We start from the raw sequence: 22,252 nt of genomic DNA, 5'->3' as shown, positions 1-22,252 counted from the left end.
AAGTCCCTAGACCTGGAAACATCCCTTAATCCCCTGAACACAGGTGACCTGAACGCAGACCTCAGACACTATCCAGAGCAACCACACACACTAACAAATGGTATCACAAAACGCATCATACCACAGCTTCTTGTCCAGTCAAATGTCTGACAATTTCACAAGTTGCCTACCAGGAAAAGTTTTGCCCACTGAGCTTTCACAGTCATATCCTTTCCCTCAGGTAGCTCCTATAACACACTATATGAATTTGAAAATCTCAGTCCTTAAAGCAGCTGTATTTCTCTATTCACAGAGTATTAAAAAGTAAAGGAAGTATTAAAAACTTCCTCATCTCCTCCTGAAATCTGCACTGCTCAATCACAGACAAAAAAATTTTTCAGTGTAGGTCTTAGACCTACCCAAGGCTAAGGAATTTAGCCTTTCACCTGCCCTTACTGCTGGTGTCAATGCAAAAGCACTCTCCTTACACCCATACAGATCAAAAAGTACCCTGCTATCCTCATTTCCTGCCCCCCACCCCTCAAAAAATCCTTGCAGGAACAAAAAGAGCATACACGAAAGAGGGAAGTTAGTTCATTTTCCCTTCAAAGACATATTATGAGAACTGCTCAGAATTCAACAGAACAGAAAGCATATGAAAACACACACAAAATTTCTTGGCTAAACACTCTGGGTGAGACCTCCAGAACATCTCTGGCTCTTTAGCCTATAGACAGGGAAAAAACATATAAACTCCAGCTTCAGCAGGACTGCCACAGTGAACTACAGTTCTCGGTTTACTTGGCTCCTCTGACAGGAATCATTGGTGACCTTCACTAAAAAAAGGCAAATTCAAGATTTCCACAAAGAACTTGGCTAGACTTAGGTCCCAAAGTCAAGTGATCAACATGGAATTGCTCACAACCCCATACCACTTCCCCAATCATTTTTTCCTTTCCGCTTACAGTATCCTCTTCTCCTTCACAATCTCCTTGTACGTAACCTTGCAGTACTGAAGCTGCTATCCTCCGAATGCTCTCAAACTGCAAAAGATCACCATACATTAACACTGATGTCTTCTAAAGGAGGAGAAATTAAAATTACGGTGCTATGTGGTAATTGCCAATCTGATATAGAAATGGCTCTTGAAACAGTAGAGCTCCTACCAGGAAGGGAAGTAGTTTTGCCCAGTGTAATGAGCACACCAGATCTTGCTTCTCACTTTACCTACCAATGTGAAACAGCAGGAGGGGAAATATGCAGCAATAAAGATACTTGGAAGAGGATGCAAGAACTTTGAAGCTGAAAGCACCTTACAAACAACAACGTCTTGGAACAAAGAACTAGCCAGCTTGAAATGTGACAAGCTTGTATTCATAGCAATAAAAAGCATGGATAAAAAGAATCCCAAAAAGAATAAAAGGACAAGGAAAGGCATTAGAGCTCAAGCACTTGAAGAAATAAAACAAGTTTTATATGTCATGGTAGTGACATGTCACACGTTGTTTTCCAAATGTTCATAACAATATTTTCTGCCTGGTAGCCTTTAAACACACACTGAAGAATAGCAAGCAAATGTATTCAAAGGTCCTAAAATGACAGCAATTTTTTATTTTTTTTTAAAGCTGTATAAAAAACAAGCTGTCAGTCTGCATCTATTTCGTGACTACAGGATGATCCAAACAACATGGCTTTGAGAAAGGAGCTGTGTTGAAGTGATACTTTGCTGCACATTCCAAGTGTCTTTGACAAAGAGCAGTAGTCTCCATAGCTTCTACTTCTCTTCCTCCTCCATGATGGTACACCACCTTAAGTTTACTTCTTAAATAAGCTTCTGGAAGCTATGGCCTCCAGCTTCTTCTTTCCCAGGAGGCCATACCAGTAGCTGATCAGGATCTCTCCTCAGCACTTAAGAGAAGAAACATTACCAATTCTAGAACCTACCACATCTTCCACACAAAATGCAATGTCAAATTTTGCCCCTTGCAGACAAAACTGAGCAAAGCAGCAGATATTGTATCATAAAAAAATGCCTGGTGCAAGATCGAGTCAGAATTGTGGAGACCTACATTAAAAGGAAAGCAATTTAAAATTACCTAATATATAAGAGAGAGTAATGTAAGCTGGACAAAGTAACCCAAGTGAAGCCTAACAGTGCACAGTGTTAATGACCTTAATCTTTCACTAAGGATAGCTGCTAGTGAGGGAACAGTTAGCAATCTGGCACAGTTAGAATGCCCTCTTCCAAGAATGAAACACGGGTAAAAAGTTGGCTCATCAATTTATGAATTATATGTATTAAAGGAAGTTTTACAAAGGTATTTACTAACAACTAACTTTGACTCCTACAGATTTCCAAAGAAAGAGTAACATTTGTAAGGTGTTCTAAAGTTGCTTTCTAAAAAGCATCTCTCCTGAATGTTTAGGGTGCTTCATATACATTTTTCATGTATATTTTGTCCTTGATCATTAAATAAGCACACAGAGCAAATCAGCATTGAGGGACAGTAATTCTCCATGTCATGAAAAAAACCTTATTGCAAAGTGATAATAAAACTCAGTATGAAGTATAAGAAAGTGACAATGAATTTAATAATTTTATCTCATGAATGACAAACGTATGCTTGTGAACGTTATCTAAAGACTACAACAAAATAACTCCAAAACGCTATCAGAAATGTGAGTAGTTTAGGTCATTGGGGAGAATTTTCCTCTAGTAGGGTCTCCCTAGGATTCCCACCACAAACTGCATTTTTGTCGGGTTTGGGTTTGGGGGGGGGGGGGGGGGAGGATGTTGGTTTGGGGTTTGTTTGTTTGTTTTTATCTCCAAAGAACACCTTAGCAGAAGCTATCAGCTTTGACAGAACACCAAAATTCTGGCACTGAACCATAAATTGACCATTACCATAAAAAGAACTGCTAAATGAGAAACCATGTGCTCAGTATAAAACTAATTTCATGCTTTCAAAAGCACACAGTGGCTTCTAGCAAGATAGTGGCCCTGGGACTTGCAAAGACAGATTGGCTAATACAAATGGTGTGTGCTCCTGATGCAGTCTGCTTAGCCAAGCTTTACATGTACTGGCAGTAAATGGAAATTCTCGAATCTTCTGTCAAACAAATACACACTTATCTATAACTTTAGAGCTGAAAGCTATAAAACAGCTGCCTCATAAATATATTTAGCAGGAAAATGCATGAGCTGTCCTAGTTCCTCATAAAAAAACCCAAACCACAGCAGTCTTTACTAGTGAGCATAGATATTTCTATAGCAAGCAAAAAAAAAATTTTAATAAATATTTTTCAGCATCTTTCCTTCTTTTATTAAAAAAATTACTATCAGCAAATGCAAATATAATCAGAGCAGGTCTGACCACAAACTAAACATATTAGCAGAACAGCAATGCTTAATAAGTAACTCAGTTGAACTAATTTTTTGTGTTTTGCTCTAGGTGAAATTCTCAGTAAAAAACTTTTTTTGTTGTTTCTTTTTTTTTTTTTTTTAACACATAGGTACAAAGTCTATTCAGTTTACAGTAATGCTTCTTTTGAGCTTAAAGATTTACTACTAGAACTTCACGGGCTACCTTTAGCACACTATCTGTTCCCTTAAATAAAACTTACAGCACTAAATCTCAAATTTAACTCATTAGGGAGAAGCAACAGTAATTTTATACCCTTCTCAAAGCAAGTTGTCAGTGCAAATGAATTACAGGAAGCTACCCTGGGCATGACAGGTCGTAACTTTTAATATTAACAATGACAGACATATGCAAGATGTCAAACCCAGTATACAATTTATTTCATTCTTTACTTTCTTAGTTTATCTGGAGAATCTGACAGCTCTTGTGTTTTATGTATCATTATAACCATAATCTGAGATTTAACAAGCCAGAAAGCAAGCTCTGGTAAGAGGTATTTACTCACACTGCTAATTAGCTTCTTTTTACAACAATAATACAGCATCATTGACATGTTCCAAAAACATTTAAAATGCATAGGAAATCACCTACTCAAAGATGCCCTCTGCAAACAGCAAGCAAGGAAAAAGGAGCTTGCCACATATTTAGAGTTACTTTTAATAACGAAATAAGAAGAGAAGAAAAATATGCATTATATGCCTTGCCGTTTTTCTTATCCTTTCCACTGGAATAACTAAAATACAAATGACATGCACACAGAAATAATGCCAAACACGTAAGCATCTACTCTTCATAACATATCAGAAAACAATCCAGTGAAGTTTAATAATAAAAATCATGCTCACCTCTACTGGGAAGTCCACTCCACATTATGGCAATACTATTTAAGCAGCTTAAACACCAACCAAGTTACATAAACAAAACTTCCAGTATGTGACCAATATGATCTACGGTGCTACAGAGACTTGGCTCCAGCCCTGATCATCTGTGTGACAGTACACTGTTACACCAGTGCAGCCTCAAACCTTCCCAGATGCCGGCTTATTACATTGCTCATTGAAAATCCTTCACACGCTGGCAACATTTTAGGGAAGGACAAGCACACTCTGAGTCATTTGTAAAGAAAGCAAAGCAATTTCAGTTCTGTATCTTCATGCGTACCGAAACACAGAGCACTGTCAAAGTAGAAGTCTGAGGTGAATTTATGCCGAGAAACAGGCAACCCAAGCCTTCATTATCAATGCATGGAATCAGCTACAGTGATCAAATTCAAACAAACCATTAAAAAAAAAAAAAGGATATGATTACAAGAGGCTCTACAGATTCAGCTCCAAACCCCACGGAATGAAGAATCATCTATCTAGACTGTGTAAATGTTAAAAATAGCTCTGCCTTTTCTACAATGAACACGAGACAGAGGAGAATCAGTAGCCTGTATTGTGATGAGGTTTGTTATTGGAAAAAAATCGAGCAATAAAAATTAATGATTCCTTACAGCTTTTCTAAATAAGATTAATTTACAATTATGCAAATGAACAAATAAGTACTTTTTAATAACATAACAAAGTCTATTATACATAAACAAATAGGATATCTATCAAAGAGAAGCATAAATATTTGGATGAAAAATTTTATACTACTGACCCAGCAAATATCTGTACAGTCCAGCAGATTAAGCATTTGTACAAAAAAACCTGAATCAACAACTAAAAGCATGACATTACATAATCAATGCCTTCGTCTTTCAAAAACAACAATAATTTTTAATTACCTACTATGAAAAATCTCCATGGCTTATTAAATTCATGCTCTTCCTACTCCCACACAGACTTCCCACTATGTAAATCGTTTTGTCTTTTCAGGTACTTCATACATTTTCTTTCCCAAAAAAGGTAAGAGGGCATGTGTCGCTGTGCATACTCACACCCACAGAGATATACAGTATAATAAGAATCAGATGTAATCATGACTACGTTAAGATTGCAAAGAAATAGAAAGACACAGGATTTTTTATTATAATACCTGTACAGTTATCCAAATACACTAGTGTGTCATGAGACAACTATGAGAGAAATTTTGGCAGGATCTGATCCCAGATGAGGATACTTACATACAGAGAGAGTATCTGATTTACTTTTGCAAGATAAAAATAATAAACAAATCTGACTTTATTTTATTTTTTCAGTCATTTTAATACAGAAATCACTGTTGGAAATGCACACTGAATAAAAATTATGACTCTGCATTTATAGATCCCTTTTCATCTCAGCTGTCTACACCTGTAAACTGTGGATCACATCCTTCAAAGAGACAGCAAAGAAAACCTTGCAGCAACGTGAAATCCTCGCAGCAACATGAACTCAACTGATTTCAGTAGCTTTCCAGGCCATTGCCCAGGCTGTTTAAATGACATTGCCCAGGCTGTTTAAATGTTTAAATGACCCCCCCCACCCCCCAACCAGAGCAGAAGCTGTGCCATCAGCACTCCTGCAGCCCTTCTCAGCTTGAAATCATGGCTGCTGAGCAGCTGTGGTTTTGGTCTTCAACTCTAGAACATCTGGTTCTCAGAGGTCTTAAATGGTGGTTCTTTACCACAGCATAACTGCCCCTGAAGAGAGGTTAAACTCTCCAAGAAGGAATCTTGAAGAGAATCTTGATACAAGAATATATTTATGCAAACTAGTGGCAAAGAGTGCCAACTGTGGTAGCCAATTTTATTTCGAAACCTTCCCCCACTCCACCCAAAGCACCACCACCCCCACCCCACCCCAAAGTGATTTTTCCCATACTTGAAACACACTCCATTTGTTTGCTTACAAATGTCATTCATGTGCTCCCCACCTCCAAGAGAATGAAATGGAGGCTACAGATGAATAATATGTCTGATAACCATTACCAACTTCAAAAAAGGTTGGGTTTTCTTTTTGCTATTAGGGAATTTTTGAATGTTTTGCTCTAATATAACTTACCAATTGCTTAAAAACAACCAACCTCAATGAAATGATAATTTTCCTTTTTTTTTTGTTTTCTTCATGACTACCAGTGAGTGCACATATCTACTTATTATTTTTATGAATTTTACCAGTACTTTCATAGTGCAGCTACTCAAATGCAGAACAAAGTATTATGGATACAGTTTGTCGTTATTAGCAAACAAGGAACCATCTTTAATGTCAGCTCTGTCCCTTGATAGTGACTCTCATCATCAACATTTTGTAAGGATTATCAAGTGCACCAAAACAATATAATAATTCCCCTTAATTTCAGAGCAGATAATCATGACTGCTGTGAAAGAAAAATAGCAATCACTTATCATAAATACGTTTCACATTTTAAGAAAAATGTTAACTTATGTAACATTACATATTTATTAAGTTGTGGAAAATACTCAAGTGATAGAAACAATGTGGAACCATCTACCAAATGCAATTTTGTTCAAAAGACAACTGAATAAGAAAAGAAGTCAACATACCCTGTAGCAAGAAGTGAAATACTAGCAGTTTCTCACTCACTAATCTAAATTGCATTACAGGAACGTTAACTTTTTAAAATTATTATATTGGAGAAAGGTAATAGTTTTGCTTTTTAGCAAAAGACTCTAATCTTTTCCAAACAGAAAACCAGATTTTACCCAGAGTAGGATAGCAAAGTGAGGAACAACCTCCCTTTCACACAGGGGGCTGAAGGAGGAAGCCCCATGGTGTTGCTCCACTTTGTGCTCCCACAGCAGCAGCCTCCTTCAAAACTGCTTTCCAAAAGGTTGGGCTATAGGCAGCAGACACGGAAGGCAGAACAAGCACTGACCTCCTACAAGTCTGAAAGAGGTTTTGGCATAACACAAGAAAGAGTAAGCTCTCAGTGCTTTCTACTATCCTCCTCCTCCTCTTCCCTATAGACTTACACAACAATTCTATGGCCATGAATGCACACATTTAGTAGGACTCAACTCAGCTCACAAACTTTTTTCAAGATACTTTTCGTTGCTGCTTAGCATTCCTCTGAGTACTTGGTACAATAATTCATAAAGATCTTCTGTAATAAAAATCAGATTATCCTTGTTCTTTTTTTAGAAAAGTGAAATACAAACATTGATAAAGTATTTGAGGACCTAAATCAAGAGGCTTAAAGTAAGCGAAAATTCTGTTCTCCATTAAGTTGGCATAAAGCAGTCTTAGATGGCAACTAAGCTACCTGTCAGAAAGCTAGTCCTGGCCCAGCTAAGGATTCAAACCTACATAAAAAGACCTCCATTTAGGATCAGATTCTTCTGACAATTAAAAACCAAAGAAAAACTCCACTGAAATCAAAGTAATGCACTGCAGTTTCATTCTGTTGTAACCGACCATCATTTAATCCTGAACTGAGAGAGTCACCTGGCAAAATAATTTTTTTACAGTTTAATTAAAAAAAATCCAAACAAACAAAACTAAAAAAAAGCCTTGTGAATTTAAGGCTATCTGGAATATTTTCAGAATAATTTCTCAACGTCTACCAATAGTCAGTTTTACTTTTTGAGAAAAAGAAGCAGCCAAACGCTTAGAAAATTAATTACTAATCTAAATTAGTTGTTTAAGAAGGTCCTTTTCATTTGACAAGGCTGAAGACACTGTTCACAATTCCTAACCCCAGACATTGAGTTGGGAAAACCAATATGCAAGTTAGCTATATAGTCCATGGATCCTTTGAAGGATAATTCTGAGCACTGTAATTGTAAGCCTCCCTGCCTCCATTAACTTGAAATGATGCCTAGGGCAACTTAATAGGGCATTGCACAAGAAGGCAAAGCAATTCTAATCTCTGCTGCCACAAGTGAAAAAAAACCAAAAAACTCCACAAAACAAACCACCAACCTGCCTTTTCCATACTCCCTTGTTCTCCTCCCATATCCAAGATTGCTGTTTTACCTTCTCCCTTGCATTAGCATTACCAGGCCCTTTTTGTGACCTGATGTAAGTCACAAACGCAACAGAAGTCTAGTCATTTATGTATTTATTTTGCTAGCTTAACAAATCCCTGGCTGTCATTGCTGTGAGCCAGATCACCCAACTGCGTGTTGACAGTATCTCGGGAAATCATCCTGCGATTACTTCCTCAGTATTGCAGAGCAACACATTAACTTGTAGGACTGTTCTCTACAAAGAGTCACAGCATAGGGTCCCACAGCATTTCCAAAACTGTCCTGCAAGGTCAGAGATTCCAAGAACAAAGAGGCAGAATACACTGCCAGAGGACTAACATCCCAATCTCACTTCTAGCCAAAACTACAGAAAAACCTTCAAACATGCCATGGATGAGTGCCATCCGGACCCTAAAGCACATCTGCTCTTTAAAGCAGCCTAGGACCCAGGAAAAAAAGTGATTATGCTTTGCCTGCTTCTAGAATTTGGGTACCTTCTGTAACAAAAATGAAACCACCCTACCCATTTCCAGGGATCCGTACCATTTGGACTTCGATAGGTATTTCTAGTACACTCACTCTTAAAACGACACCAACCGTTCGCATGTTAGCACGGGGGCAAAGGAGAGAGAATGAGAACACTCACCACGAGACACCCCCTCCCCCCCCCCCCCGCCCCGGGAACAAGTAATGAGAATTCGTGGAGCAAAATCGGCATCCTCTCCAAAGGAGAGCTGGGAGGAACGTAACGAAGTCATCCACAGTGCCGGCCCCAGCGGATACTACCAAGCAACTCGCTGTTAGCCCTGCAGATAGCTTGCTTAACGACAACGGCTTCCGAGCAGAGCGGCGGCCAGGCCAAGTAGCGCCGCGGCCCCTTCGCCCCAGGGCCCCGCTTGCCCAACAGCGCGCGCGGCGCCGCCATCTCGCAGCGGCCTCCGGCGCCATCTCGCGGCGGCCTCGCCATCCCGCAGCCGCGCCGCCCTGCCCGCCCGCCCGCCCAACGCCGCCCCCCGCCCACGCTTAAGTCGGGGGCTAGCTGCTAGCAGGTAAGGAGGCCAGCAACCTCTAACTAGGCAAGTCCGCACCATACTCTCGGGACTGGTTCCTCCCCCTTCGAAGAGCAGGTGCTGCAGGTACCCTCGTTGTCGGGGTGCCCGGCGGGACGCGGGGCAGCCCGAGCGGCTGTGTGTGACCTGACCCACCGCTCCCACCGCTGCAGGCTCCAGCAAGACGTGATGCTGAAAAGCTTGCCGCAGGCCCGCTCCAAATCACGTTTCCCCAAGGCTGCAAGAAACTAGCCTTTCCTTTCCCGCTTGCAGGAAATAACTGAAATCATTTCCCATTCAAGCTGCAGAAGCAAACACACACTTTCTTGTCTTCCCGAGACTTCATGTATTTCCTTCTGGCAGAAGCCTGGCCGGACATCAGATATGCCTGGCACAAGGGTAGGGATGGCCCCTGGGAGCGGTGTTGCTGACAAGCTTCAGCCTGAGCTGCAGGAAGACAGGATGGGTTCCACTGGCAACGAACAATCACTCGCATAAGCAACAGCGGAGTTGCAATATACTTTTCCAGTAGAACACCGTTTCCTTCACACGCATCATTTTTAACACCGGTCTAAAGAAAACGAGGAGTTAAATGAGTGGATCAAATCACCAAGGCCTTCTAATGTAGTCAGTTAATTCCTTGAGTTGGTCAATATAAAGAAAAGCAGCTGTGAAACTTTAATTTACCTGCAATTTTACTTGCTGTGAAGTAACTGAAACTGCAGGCACAGGTACAATAGCAAAATAGCTTCTAGATTTCAGTAATGGGGTGGGGGAGGCAAAAATAACCAAAAGTCTATAGAAACAGAGTAGGCTTTTTAGAAAAATATGTTGCTAAATACCTTTTGAAATTCTATGACAATCATACACTGAAGTATAAAGAAGTAAAGTTATCTCTAAAAAGAGATTCAGACTTTAAGTGTACAAACCGCCCTCATCTACACATTGTGCAGTATTATTGCCACAGCCTGGAATTCCACAGTTAACAAATCTTAGTAAACTCTTCAATAGCAGTACAACAAGGACCATTATGTATTACTGAAAGTTACGAGCAACAAATTGAGATTATAGTTGTAAAACACAGTGGAAGTCAACAATTAAAAGGACACTTTATAACAACCTGAAGCCACCTGTCACAGAGAGGACCTCAGAAGAGGATGAATATCAAAATATGTCTCATGACTCCTTTGTGTTCATCACCATTTGGAAGAAAGTCCACCAAGAGCCAAGGAGGCAGTGATGGTGCACGTATCAGTTCTGTTACACAGGATCAAGAGAGTTCTGGCAGGTCTGTAATCCTGTCTGTACTGTCAACGAATATTTTACAATCGTCTATATTTTACAATCGCCTTATTTTCCAACAGGAATATTATTAATTTCACATTCATCTTATGAAGACAGAGGAAAATTCCAACCAGAGATTAGCAGGAACCTTTGCAGAAAGCTTCCTGAGGTGTGCTGAACTGTTCACTACCTGGTTCGTTAGAAGGATATGTAGTTACAAAAATGAAGTATGAGGGGCTATTTGCCTCCTTTGCACGTAGAATAAAGTCTGTGCACTGGTGAGGTGAGATGAATATAATTGTTCTCTTACCATCTGCACAATAAATTGTTTACAGTGTTAGCCAAAAAAATGGGAAAGGCAGACTCCCATTACAAGGGGTAGTAGCACTCCAGAGGACATGGATTAAAACAGCCTGGATTATGTCAATTTATAAGAAAATGAATTTCTAATAATTTCTGGAAAGTGGTCTTTGAGAACTACATTTCAGTACATCTTGTTCTCATACTAGCTCTTAACCAGTATATGAAATTGTCTATGCAATAATAATAATAATAATAAACTGCATATGCAAGGCATTTCTTTCTTTTAACTGCTATGAAACCACCATCCTTCAGCTACGAAAACAGAAAGCCTATTTCAACATACACTGGATAGACCAGCATAACTAGTAAATAGTTAGGATATAGTCTAATATAGAGATCAGTGAACAAAGCACAAAGAAACATGAATTCTAGCTCCTAAGCTATACAGTAACCCCAAAACATGTGTTCCAGCAAACATAAAATATTCCCAGCATCAGAGCATTCTTTGAGCAATGGTGCCTTTGAGCATCTGCTGCAATCCCCAGGAACAACAGCAAAGATATCAGGTGCAGGGGTCCAGCTAACAAAAAGCCACATAAAATATACAATGCAAACATTTAAAATGTTTTCTATCTGCACACAGAGGAATTTAAATTAAATTAGGATGTCTCATAGATATTAAGCTATTTAAAGAATGCGCATAATTATGTAATTTAGGTGTTATTCAAAAGGAATTTAATCTTTTGGACCACAGGCCTTACCCAAATGATACCCTTATGCTACTTGGTTCTAAACCAAACAAAACAATACCAAATAATTCAGAAGAAGTCAAATTCAGTTAACAAGAATCAAAATAAAAAAAAAAAAGAAAAAGCTAAACCCTTCAAAGCAGTTTGTTTCGATGCAGAACAAAAAATCCCCAAAGCAAATCTCCTCATGTGGCTACTAAAAAAAAACTCTAATAAAATTAGTAAAACTTTTTTCATGAAGATTTGAGATCTGTTATTTCATCGATACCAAGTGTTAATAAGCAGCAACTTTTGCTTCTTCTAGACAATAATTCCTTAATACCTGCAGCATTTTATTTCTCAGAACTAGAAAGGATGACTTGCTATACTTGTTTGAGATGTAAAGAATACTCTCCCAGATCAACTTTGGCCCTTTTGGATTCTACAAAATGTCAAAAGCCCCTGAATTTTCTTTAACAAAATAAATGGAAGGGAAGAAAGAAAGTATCTATTTCAACTATCAGTAAGAAAAGCATCCTTAAATTTTTCTAACAAATTTTCTTCAATGCTGTTAGAACATCACAGAAAAACAATAATCCTGCAGCAAAATCCTAAAACTATGAACTTCAAAGCAAGAGACCATCTGGCATACCAGGACCCCTTAAAAAAGGGGAAGGAGAGTCACAACATCCTTACCCTTACAACCATACAAGAGCAAACCATTTGTTCCCTGTGTTCACTTTCTAATACATGTACTTCTCTACGCATTATGTGCTTTGCACCTTTACATTATGCATGTTAAATGCATTTTGCCAAAGCATTTGGGACCTTTGCTTTGCCCAGTATGTAAAAAGTATTATTTCAAATTACTTCTCACTTGAGAGTAATTAAAACTCAGACCACTGAAAGCAGAAACAATGAAAGGGCCAGCCCTGTAAATTCCAGCTCTCCTCCTCCTCTTCCCACCACTACATTTCTTTTAAAAGTTTCTCCTGTACACATAGCATCCTTCCAGAACTTTGTTTTGGGAGCAAAAGCAGATGACAAAATGCATGACTATTTGAAGCTGCAACAGCTAAATTTTAAATAGACCATATCTCAACTACACAAGGCCCAACACAGCCATTAATCATGCATTAATGCAATATTGCCTCAATACAAGTTGGCTTCACAGGAAAATGAATACACCAGTAATTCTCTACATGGCAAACTATTATTAACTACTAGTATTAATCTAAATTAAGTTTAATGGTTATGTTGGGTGGGTAGCATAGAGCTTAAAAGCTTCCTGAGATTTCTTGACCGAAATCCAACATCTCATACTAATCATGTACCTGTGCTTGTACTTGCAAACAAAGTGCCAGGAGCTGCACTTGTAGGGAGTTTTCCATTATTTAGCTGCTTCACTCTTTTCAGGTGTGACTTCCCATTGTAATGAACTTGAGCTTGTGCTGCAGAGTTCAGCTGTATGTTGCACACTTCGCAGAAGGAAAACAGTATCTTCTTTTTTTCTTTGCTTAATTGATAGTCCTGTCTGTCATTCCTCAGTCCTTTTTCTTCAAAGCCCCGTAGAACAGCTGGTTGATTCATAATCCCATCTTCAAAGACGTGGTCAGGACTTAATGGACGCTTCATACCTACAAAGGAACAGACAAAATTGGTACCAGAAGCCAACTAATACCACTTACTACTAAATCAGCATTTTCTTTTTTAAAATGCTATACAACGTGAAACAAAGACCAGTTCCAACAAATAAGGTTCCAAATTGCAGAGGCATCACTTAATAGAGAAATACATGCATTTGTGACACACCGCAGCGCTCAGAAATAGTAAATTGGCAATGTATCACAGTGTGTACACAGCAACTACTCAAAACAACTCATTATTTTGTTCTGCAAGCTCTCTATTTTAAAGCAGGTTTATTATTGCGCATCTCTAGCAGAGGTTAAGATTATTTTCAAATACATTTCCTTGGCCTCACTAAACACTGGTTCCAGAGCTTTTCACTTTTCAGTGCCCATAGCAGTACCCACTGCCTCAAGTACAATTATTCAACAAAAAGTATGCAGACAAGAGATGTTACTGAAACACTGGAAGACAGCAGAATGTTCAAGTGAGACTAATGAATACTTTCCACTTTTATATCCCCCCAAATTTTCAGCCTTCATACAACCATTAAGATGTTGTCTATAGTAGTCCATCTATACCTTCACAATTAAAATTATTATACAGAGAAATGCCAGCTGTAAGTTAGTCTTGTGGGATCTACACACATACACAGTAAATGACAGTCCCTGAGCAACAATCCAAGAGCCCAAAATATGCACTTGTCCCTAAGAATAAAAACCTCATCATGATAAATGAACAAGCTGCACAAAGAACAGTTTTATACGTATGGGTGGGGTGGGGGGTGGGGTGGGGGGTATTTTATTTAATGCATGCTGGTAAACCAGTGGGGGGGGGGGGGGGGGCTCTTTATAAGGGGAAGAAGGGTCCAGGGTAACTCAAATAGAAAATACTTCTGTTTACACTTTATTCTCCGCCCCCCCCCCCCCCCCCCCCCCCAATACTCTGGATCAGCTGACAGCTGGCTCAGGGAGCTGTGCAGAAGAGCATCTCTTTCCAGGCAAGACTGCACCTATGTTCAGCTTTCAGAAGCAAAGATATCTTTGTGCACACATACCACCCTGTTAGGCAGGAGGAATTAGAGAGACCACAACTCCACACACACAAAAGAAACCACAAAAGCAGTCATAGCAAACCTCCCCAAAACTGTGTAGTATTCACAAGCAATACTAGAATACTCCTCTCATTACCCAGACAAGTATATTACCAGGAGAAAGTCTGTTTGGTTCTTTGGCACAGGTACGTAAAGGAAAAAACTCAGAAATAGGTTAAAGAGTCATTTATATGGTGGGATGGAGTATTTAATCACATTCCTAATCCTAGCCCATGCTTAAAATTTTAGCATTTGTACAGAATCCTCCTCAAGCATGATTCACTGATCAAGTATACTGGATAAACAGAGTTCATAGTCATATATTTGTTTCATATAACTGACAGTCCTGTCTTCAAATAAACAATATATTCATTAAGATATACATCACATCAAATATTAAACCAAAAAATAATTATTAAAAATAATTGTAGGGTACAGGTACATTATTGCTTTTAAAAACAAAATACTAGTGATCCTGCAAACCTAGGCTAGACACTGTCACACTAAATCATTTAAGCATAAGTATCATATTTCAAGGCAAGCAACCAAGATCCTCAACTCAGCTGAGCTTAGATGACATTTTCATCTGAAAATTTAATCTGCTTAGAGCTTTAGTATTTGTTACTTTTAAATGTATTTTTTAAACCATAAATAATTTCCCTTACTCCCTTTGTTTTCTGTATATTTTTCTTTCAACAGTGCTGTTGTCGGTTTTGTTCCCTGAAGTAAAAGGTTTTGAAACAAAAGTATTTTTATATTACGTTGTTTTAGATGCTATAAACATACAAACATAATTATTTAATAGTAAAATAGGTAACAGTTTAAAAATCCTGGCTTGTCAGAAATCTCATAAGTCTGCAGAAACCGAATAATAATAAAAAAATATAATTCAGTAATTATTTCAATAATCTATAAGATCTTAATGAAACTCAGGTAGTTTGGATACATTTAAAAGTGACAGAGGCAAACATCTGCATTAGGAAGCTGCATGGACCGGAAAGCAGACTGATAGAGCAGACAGCTCTGCTGAGTACCTGTAACAGCATGAGAACCTTACAAAGGAGGTTTGCATTAGCCCATTATCATGGCAGCACAAGATACACATTTGGACTGCACCCTTTGGTTTACTTTCATCCGAAGGAACAAAACCTCTCAACTAGTAAAGTCTGAGACTGCTGAAATATGAACCAAAGCGGGGTTAAGTGGGGAAAATCAGAGAACTTGCCTCAAAAGTGCACTCCTGATGTGACCAAAAATGTTTTTAATATGGACATACCCAGAAAGAACAACTGAGCACAGGAAGGACTCAAAACACTGCACCTACACCCTAAGGCATCCCAGCTGCCAGTCTAGAAAGAAAATTAACGTTCAGACAAAGAAAAAGAAACTACTGTCCAAGGTTCACTTTTATTTTTACAAACAAAATAGTTTTAAACACACTTTTACTACAAAGTACCATCTTAGTTGCATTAACACAAGACAAACGAGTCCTTAAAGCAATCTCTTGCTACTAATTTAAGAATTAAAAACCACAAGCTGAAATTTTAAAATAACCCTGATTGCCTAAAGCTCTGCATCTAAATTAAAAGGTGACCTGATTATAAGCAGCAATGACCTCACAACAACTGATGGGAGCAGCAGATGCAAAGCCCTTCTGAAAAAATACCTGCACTAGGCATCTTAAACCTTTGCTTTAGCAGGGCTCGCAGCAGCATACTCTGACCAGTCCAACGCTGGACAGGACCTGTACATGCAGCCAAAGACCAAACCATGCTAACACTCAGAACTCTGCCTGTTCCAACACAGAAATCCCAGCCCTCGTCTTCCTGGGATTTGAGGTACCTGAACATTTGGTACAGCAAATCATCTGTGTTTGAAAAGCCTTGTCCAGTCTCTTCTAAAGTGTTTAAGAAGAAAACGTTGGTGGCAAACATCCACCGAGCTTTTACAGTATGCAAATCTTTCACACAGTAATACAGCTTTTACCATAACTGATCACTTCTTGTGGTGTATCTGTTTGTTCAAAAAATAAAAAGGTTATTACATGAAAGGTCCCATTTGTCTTTAAAATTTTGTCTCCTTCCTTTCTTCTTTAAAGATAGGGTTGGAAAAACACACCTTTAAACATCTCTGCTGAAATGTCCCGGCTCTAGAATATACAGAACAAGTACAATTCTGCATTGAGTCAGTGTTAAGAATGTCACCATGAATGCAATTTATTTTGTAAGAGGTAACCTTTCTTTAGAAAGCTATCTGAATGCTTTACACTTTTATGAAAGAAACTTGTACATACATATTAAATTGTAATTTAAAAAAAACAAAAAAAACGAAAAACAAAAAACCACACAAACCAAAAAACTTTTGCATTCCTCCTGTTCTCTACATTTCCTAGTTGCTCAAATTCATGCAAGCAAGCATCTGGCAAGTGTCTTTTCCCTTCAAAAAGAGCTTTTCACTGCAGACAGATTTTGAAGAATTCTGGATGGTATTTACTCTTACCCACCAGGAGTCAGATATGAAATGGGGCCATTTTGTTCCTCAGGCTTACACACAGCTCAATAACATTATCATGTAACAGAAGCAGCTACTTAGGACTACAGTCAGTGAACTGAGAATAAAGAGAAGTTACATGATCATTACATTCTGCAAAATCAAAAAAATCATTTAGAGTAATATAGATGGGATTGTGAAGTATTTAGAAGTAGGTTTAAGACAAAAAAATGAGTTAATTAAAAGGGAAAAAGGATGGAAATTATCATACAGGGAAAATACAATAGATCAATCCTGCAAGCTCCCACTTTTGTGTAACCTGGATACAGCACAGTAGAAGCCAAATCTCAGCAGCAGCTGATACACAACAATATCCACAACTTAAAATGTCCCATACAAAAAGGACATGATTTTGTCAATCATACTGGAGTTACACACACATTACAAAGGTAGTGCTATATCACTGTAGTTGTATTTACTCAACGACTTAGAGGCCCAGATGCAATTAAAAATGGAAAGGTGAGAACATGAAACAAAGAAAAAAGCAGGAAACAAAGAGCATCCAAGTATGTTAGAAAACATCCAGCTGAAATGCTCTAGAAAAATCTAAGTCGGTAAAGGGATTGTATGTCCTATTCATCTTTCACAGGTACTTGAAAGTCTGCTTCTTTCTCTTGCAACAGTAAGTTCTGATTCAAACCAGATATACTCATTTTTACTCTGATCAAAATCACAAGAGGAAGCAAGGAAAGTGTAAGAGCTTTTCAGGTATTTGACATAAGCTGTCACCAGACTAAATAAATTGTCCCCACCCCATCACATTTCCTCCCCAGTACACAGAACTGATCTATCCAAATAGATTCTGCAAGCAATACTGGAGCAAGAATAAATTAGTGATTTATGACACCACATTAAAATTCTTCTGTGTCATGAGATACCCTGTTAGGATTTCTGAAACCACATCTTCTCAGCCTCTTGCAGCTGGCAAAGAAATCTAAGCATGGACATCCTTTGTACTTGAAGCTCAAGGCAATTAGCCTTTCAATTTAGCTAATTTACTTTTAAACAGAGTTGTGCTTTCAGAGGAGCTACAAAGAAGTATTATATATAGTACACTGCTGTAGGTGAGAATGTGCAAATCTTTACTCAAAGGAAATAAGCTTTGGTTATCCTAATGAATTTGTGATGGTTACATGAAGCATTCTTTTCCTGAGTGCTGGTCTAAACTTTTGCAATGACCATTCCTAATTAGTTGATACTTCAAAGAACCACTGTGCTCGAAATGTAATTAGACTGCCATCCCTCTGTGGATCTGTGCCAGGTAAGCAAAATAGAAAACGTATTTTAACAACTTACATATGGGCAAAGAGAATTTTCTCATGTAGCCTTTGGAAATAGTTAAATGAGTTATGGAAGACACAGGAACCAATATAAAAATTAACTGGCTTTCTATATTGTTACATTTCCAAAAAGGTTCATTCAGACAACCAGCTTGAATAACTCCAGAGCATTATTTAAAAGAAACTCCCTAGAGCTGCTTTTGAGGAGTCTTATGACCTTTCTTATATTTTTAGATAGTATTTCCCAAACATAGATAAACTATCAAGAGGCATATGGTTCGCACCATCTGGGCAACAAGTTCTATTGGGATACTGTGGTGAACAGCATATGCATAGAGCCTTGTACGCAGTATCCTACAGTGTTAAAAAAGCACTAGAGACTATTTTGAAGCCAACCTTGAAAAATCCCCCATATGTTTAAGGGACCAGCTTTCTTTCAGAAGATGTGTTCCTCTTTCTTTCAGTACAAATCAAAACAGAGAACTGCCATGTTTGATCTTCATCTTGTTCTGAAATTCCTCAAGGAGACATCATATTCTGCAATGTTTCCACCTGTCAAACTATTTATTACCCATCCATACACATCTGATCACTCTTCCTTATTTCTTTCATCTCTGCTCACAATGCACATAGAATGTTTTAATTTAAAGTTACAGTAAAAACTGGATGGTTCAGAAAAGTAAATAACATTTTTATTCCTGTGACAGGTAAAGAATAATCAGTTAATCATGGCACACTGACCAAACTGGGTTAAGTAATTTTTTAGCCTGTATTTTGATGCCGGTTTATCAATGCGAAGAGGAATAGGAAGTCAGCGTGCTATTCCTGTCCACAAAAAGTTTTGAATGGTGTAGTATGACAAATGGCTGACAGCCTCTTCACTAACACATTTTAGAGTATTTAACATTTGAACAAGATTCTCTTTAAGCTACAAAAACAGATGGTTGTTTCACAACACAAACATTAGCTGTTCAGTACAAGGTAATTCAGAAAACTGAAAACATTCAGGTAGTATTTTGCTTCGTTCTACCAGCCTTGAAATTGTCCATGTTAAGGAAACCTGAAGTTAGACCTACTGTACTATACTGTGAGCTCAGCTAAACTGGAATAAATAAAATCACTCTTGACTTACATTATCACAGACTGCAGTTGCATGTGCCCATGTTTGTAGCTAGCTCTAATTATAAAGTAGATCCTTTCCTCTTTAACCCCCATACTCACAGATTTCCGGCATTCTTAACAAGAATAGATTTACACATCGACTTATTTGCCAAAGAGATATATCCTCACCTGACATAACATATCTGACTGCTGCCAAGAAGGTTAATCAAGCCTGAAGTCCAGACAGATATATTGGATTATGCTTCAAGAGCAACAGATAGTTTTCCAGCATTATCGTAACATGATTTTGCTTGATGAACCATTTGACAAGTTGGTGCCTTCTGCTCGGGAATCTGTCATTAAGTCATTACTTACCTTCAGTTAACTTGCACTCTACTTTAAGTACTCTTATCTAATTGTAGCAGAACATCTAGATGCCCAAAGTGTCCAACACATGGTTGTATACGTCATCTCAGACTTTTGTCCTCCCCTACCACATGTGTAAATCTATCAATCAGAGAGAACAGACCTGCCAGGAAAATGGCTACTCAGCTCCCTTAGCTTTCTCCATCAACAAGTCTGTTGAATAAATCCATACAACATGCCCAATAACCACACTGCCACCCCAGTGTGTTCTCTGCAACACAACCAAGTACCACACAGTCCAGTCTTTGTGTTTTAGTGTCCTCATAAACAGAGTCCACAACATACCAAACAGCACTGATTGTCATTATTGGGTCATATTTACACCTCATCACTGATTATCATTATTGGGTCATATTTACACCTCATCACTGATTATCATTATTGGGTCATATTTACACCTCATCACTGATTATCATTATTGGGTCATATTTACACCTTATTTCATCCAGGAACTCTAGTTTTCTATCAAAGATCTAAACCCCAAATATTCTGTATTTCTAAAGCAACACCCATGAAGGAAGAAAAAAAAAACCACAGAAATATAGGCAGACTTAAATTAGTTCTTTGTTGGACTAAGGCCAGGATTAAAACATCTCAATATGCCAAAATGCCAAGCAGTCAGCAAAAAATAATAATAATTAAAAAAAAATTGGTGGGATGCTTTTAAAGGTTAAACATGTGAGAAGTACAAGTAATTTTAATAGCAACTCCTCGGAAAAGTAGATGAAAATTTTAAAAAAGGCTTAATTTTTCCAAGTAGAAATTAACAAAGTGAGTTTTCTTAAGTGTATTCCCAATGTTGCTCATTTTCACAATCTGCTTCCTAGAGACTAGGGAACTGTCTTATCAATTACTAATTTGATAAAATAAATTTAATTATATTGTCTCTAAAATAATTCTCTAAGACTATGTCCTAAATCTCCAGACTTCTACACAGTTGCTAGATTGGTTTTTTTTAATTCTATCTTTCAAAGTATTGTATCCAAGTATTCTTTTAAATCAAAGGACTCCTCTTGTATTCCTCCATCAAAAAAACATCTACATTGAATAACATAAAAACAATTAGATGCATCTCCACCAGATTTTAGAACTCAGAAGAGCTGAAAACAAACTTATAAAAGAAAAATGATGTAGAAATCATCTCAAGATCATCAAAGAGAACCATCTCTTAAAACATAAGATAACAATACCCACTGTAAAGCAAATGGCTTTTAACTAATTGGAGAACTGGTACAAGATGTAAGGTACGTCTAGTGAAGCATCTATTTTAATTATTAAAAAAAAGTTTTAGGCATGAACTTGCACGAATAAAGATCAAAACCCACTGACATAATGGGAGATTCCCACAGGGTATTTATACCTGGCTGTTGCTTTATCCTGCTGAGCATAATCACATTTGAGGAGCAAATAAAGCTTCGGTCTCAGGAAGCAAAACTAATTTCCCACATTTCTTAAAAATATCAAGAATTCACCTGAACATAAGAGGAAACCATAACGGAAAGCCAGGCGTAGTAGACAGCCATCTTGTTCATATAGCCTAAGTCTGACAATACTAGGAGCTGAATATAAGCTGTACTGGAAAACACTATTTCAGGATAAAGCCTGGTAATGGACACAAGACCAGGAACTTTGAGGACTGTGAGAAAATAATAGCTGGGCATGAACAAAGAACAAACTACATTCAGAAATAGCGTGAGATTGAAATACATCAGCTTGCTTGACAGCACTAAGAATACAAAGAGAAAACCCTGCTCAAAACTGCAAGCACGATCAGTGGCAGTGAACGTCAACCCTAAAAGTGCTCCTAAAAAGATGGTCCCAGAATATTCATCCATGACTGTCATGTCCACATAAACTATTGATTCTCTTTTGGAACTGAAAAAAACATTGAAAGCAATGTTCCTTTATAGTACAAATGTAAAGGGACATAACGTAAGTTTTGTCTTATTAACTACTTAAGACTTACGATCAAGTTGTAAGAGAACTATCCCACTGGTACTGACAGACCATAAGAACAGGCAAGTGGATCACCTAGTTTGAAGTCACCTGCAGGAACAGACCAGGTAGAAGTTAGCATTGCCTTGAATGTAACCTTCACTTCCCATTTGCCTTGTTTAAAGGAAACAGAACTAAGCATATTTTGTGCTGATACACACTTGGAGAGGCCTCTGGCAGTCGAAGATACAGCCACTCCCTAATTCCTCCTGCTCACACACAGACTTGCACAGACCTCTCCTAAACTCGAGCTGCCAGGCACCTCAGGCTTTAAGCAACTGCTGCCTGCAAAATCCATTCTGAATACCTATCTTATTTCACATTACAATACACACTTCCATTCATAAAAAATGTGGCAGCCTTTTGCTGGTTTTGCTGACATTTCACACCCTGGTCCAGAAATAGCACATGTGCTTCCATGCTGCAGATAATCCACCTTGCTCTCCCCTCACTTAAAAGCCTGTTAGAGTGAGTGCATTTGCTCATACAAATTTGACAGACAAACATTCCTCATTTCTT

The 22,252-nt window shown here is 38.2% G+C and overlaps 1 protein-coding gene across 7 annotated transcripts in view; it reads right to left on the bottom strand.

The window, feature by feature from the left end:
* The window catches only part of ZNF385B (zinc finger protein 385B), a 175,395-nt gene that overhangs the window by 129,702 nt on the left and 23,441 nt on the right, over positions 1-22,252 (bottom strand). For 3 of the 7 annotated variants that reach the window (XM_049812949.1, XM_049812934.1, XM_049812942.1), the window contains exon 2: positions 12,997-13,299. In XM_049812949.1, coding sequence (XP_049668906.1) covers positions 12,997-13,297 — 301 coding nt within the window. In that variant the 5' untranslated portion in view covers positions 13,298-13,299. Of the gene's footprint in view, positions 1-4,246; positions 4,575-5,172; positions 5,279-12,996; positions 13,300-22,252 lie in introns of those variants that run through there. The other 4 variants (XM_049812959.1, XM_049812989.1, XM_049812980.1 and 1 more) reach the window with 3 other exon arrangements.

This window comes from Accipiter gentilis, chromosome 1 (genome assembly GCF_929443795.1).
Source record: "Accipiter gentilis chromosome 1, bAccGen1.1, whole genome shotgun sequence".
NCBI lineage: Eukaryota > Metazoa > Chordata > Aves > Accipitriformes > Accipitridae > Astur > Astur gentilis.
The sequence above is the reverse complement of the archived record's forward strand: the minus strand, read 5'-3'. Positions and strand labels throughout refer to the sequence as shown.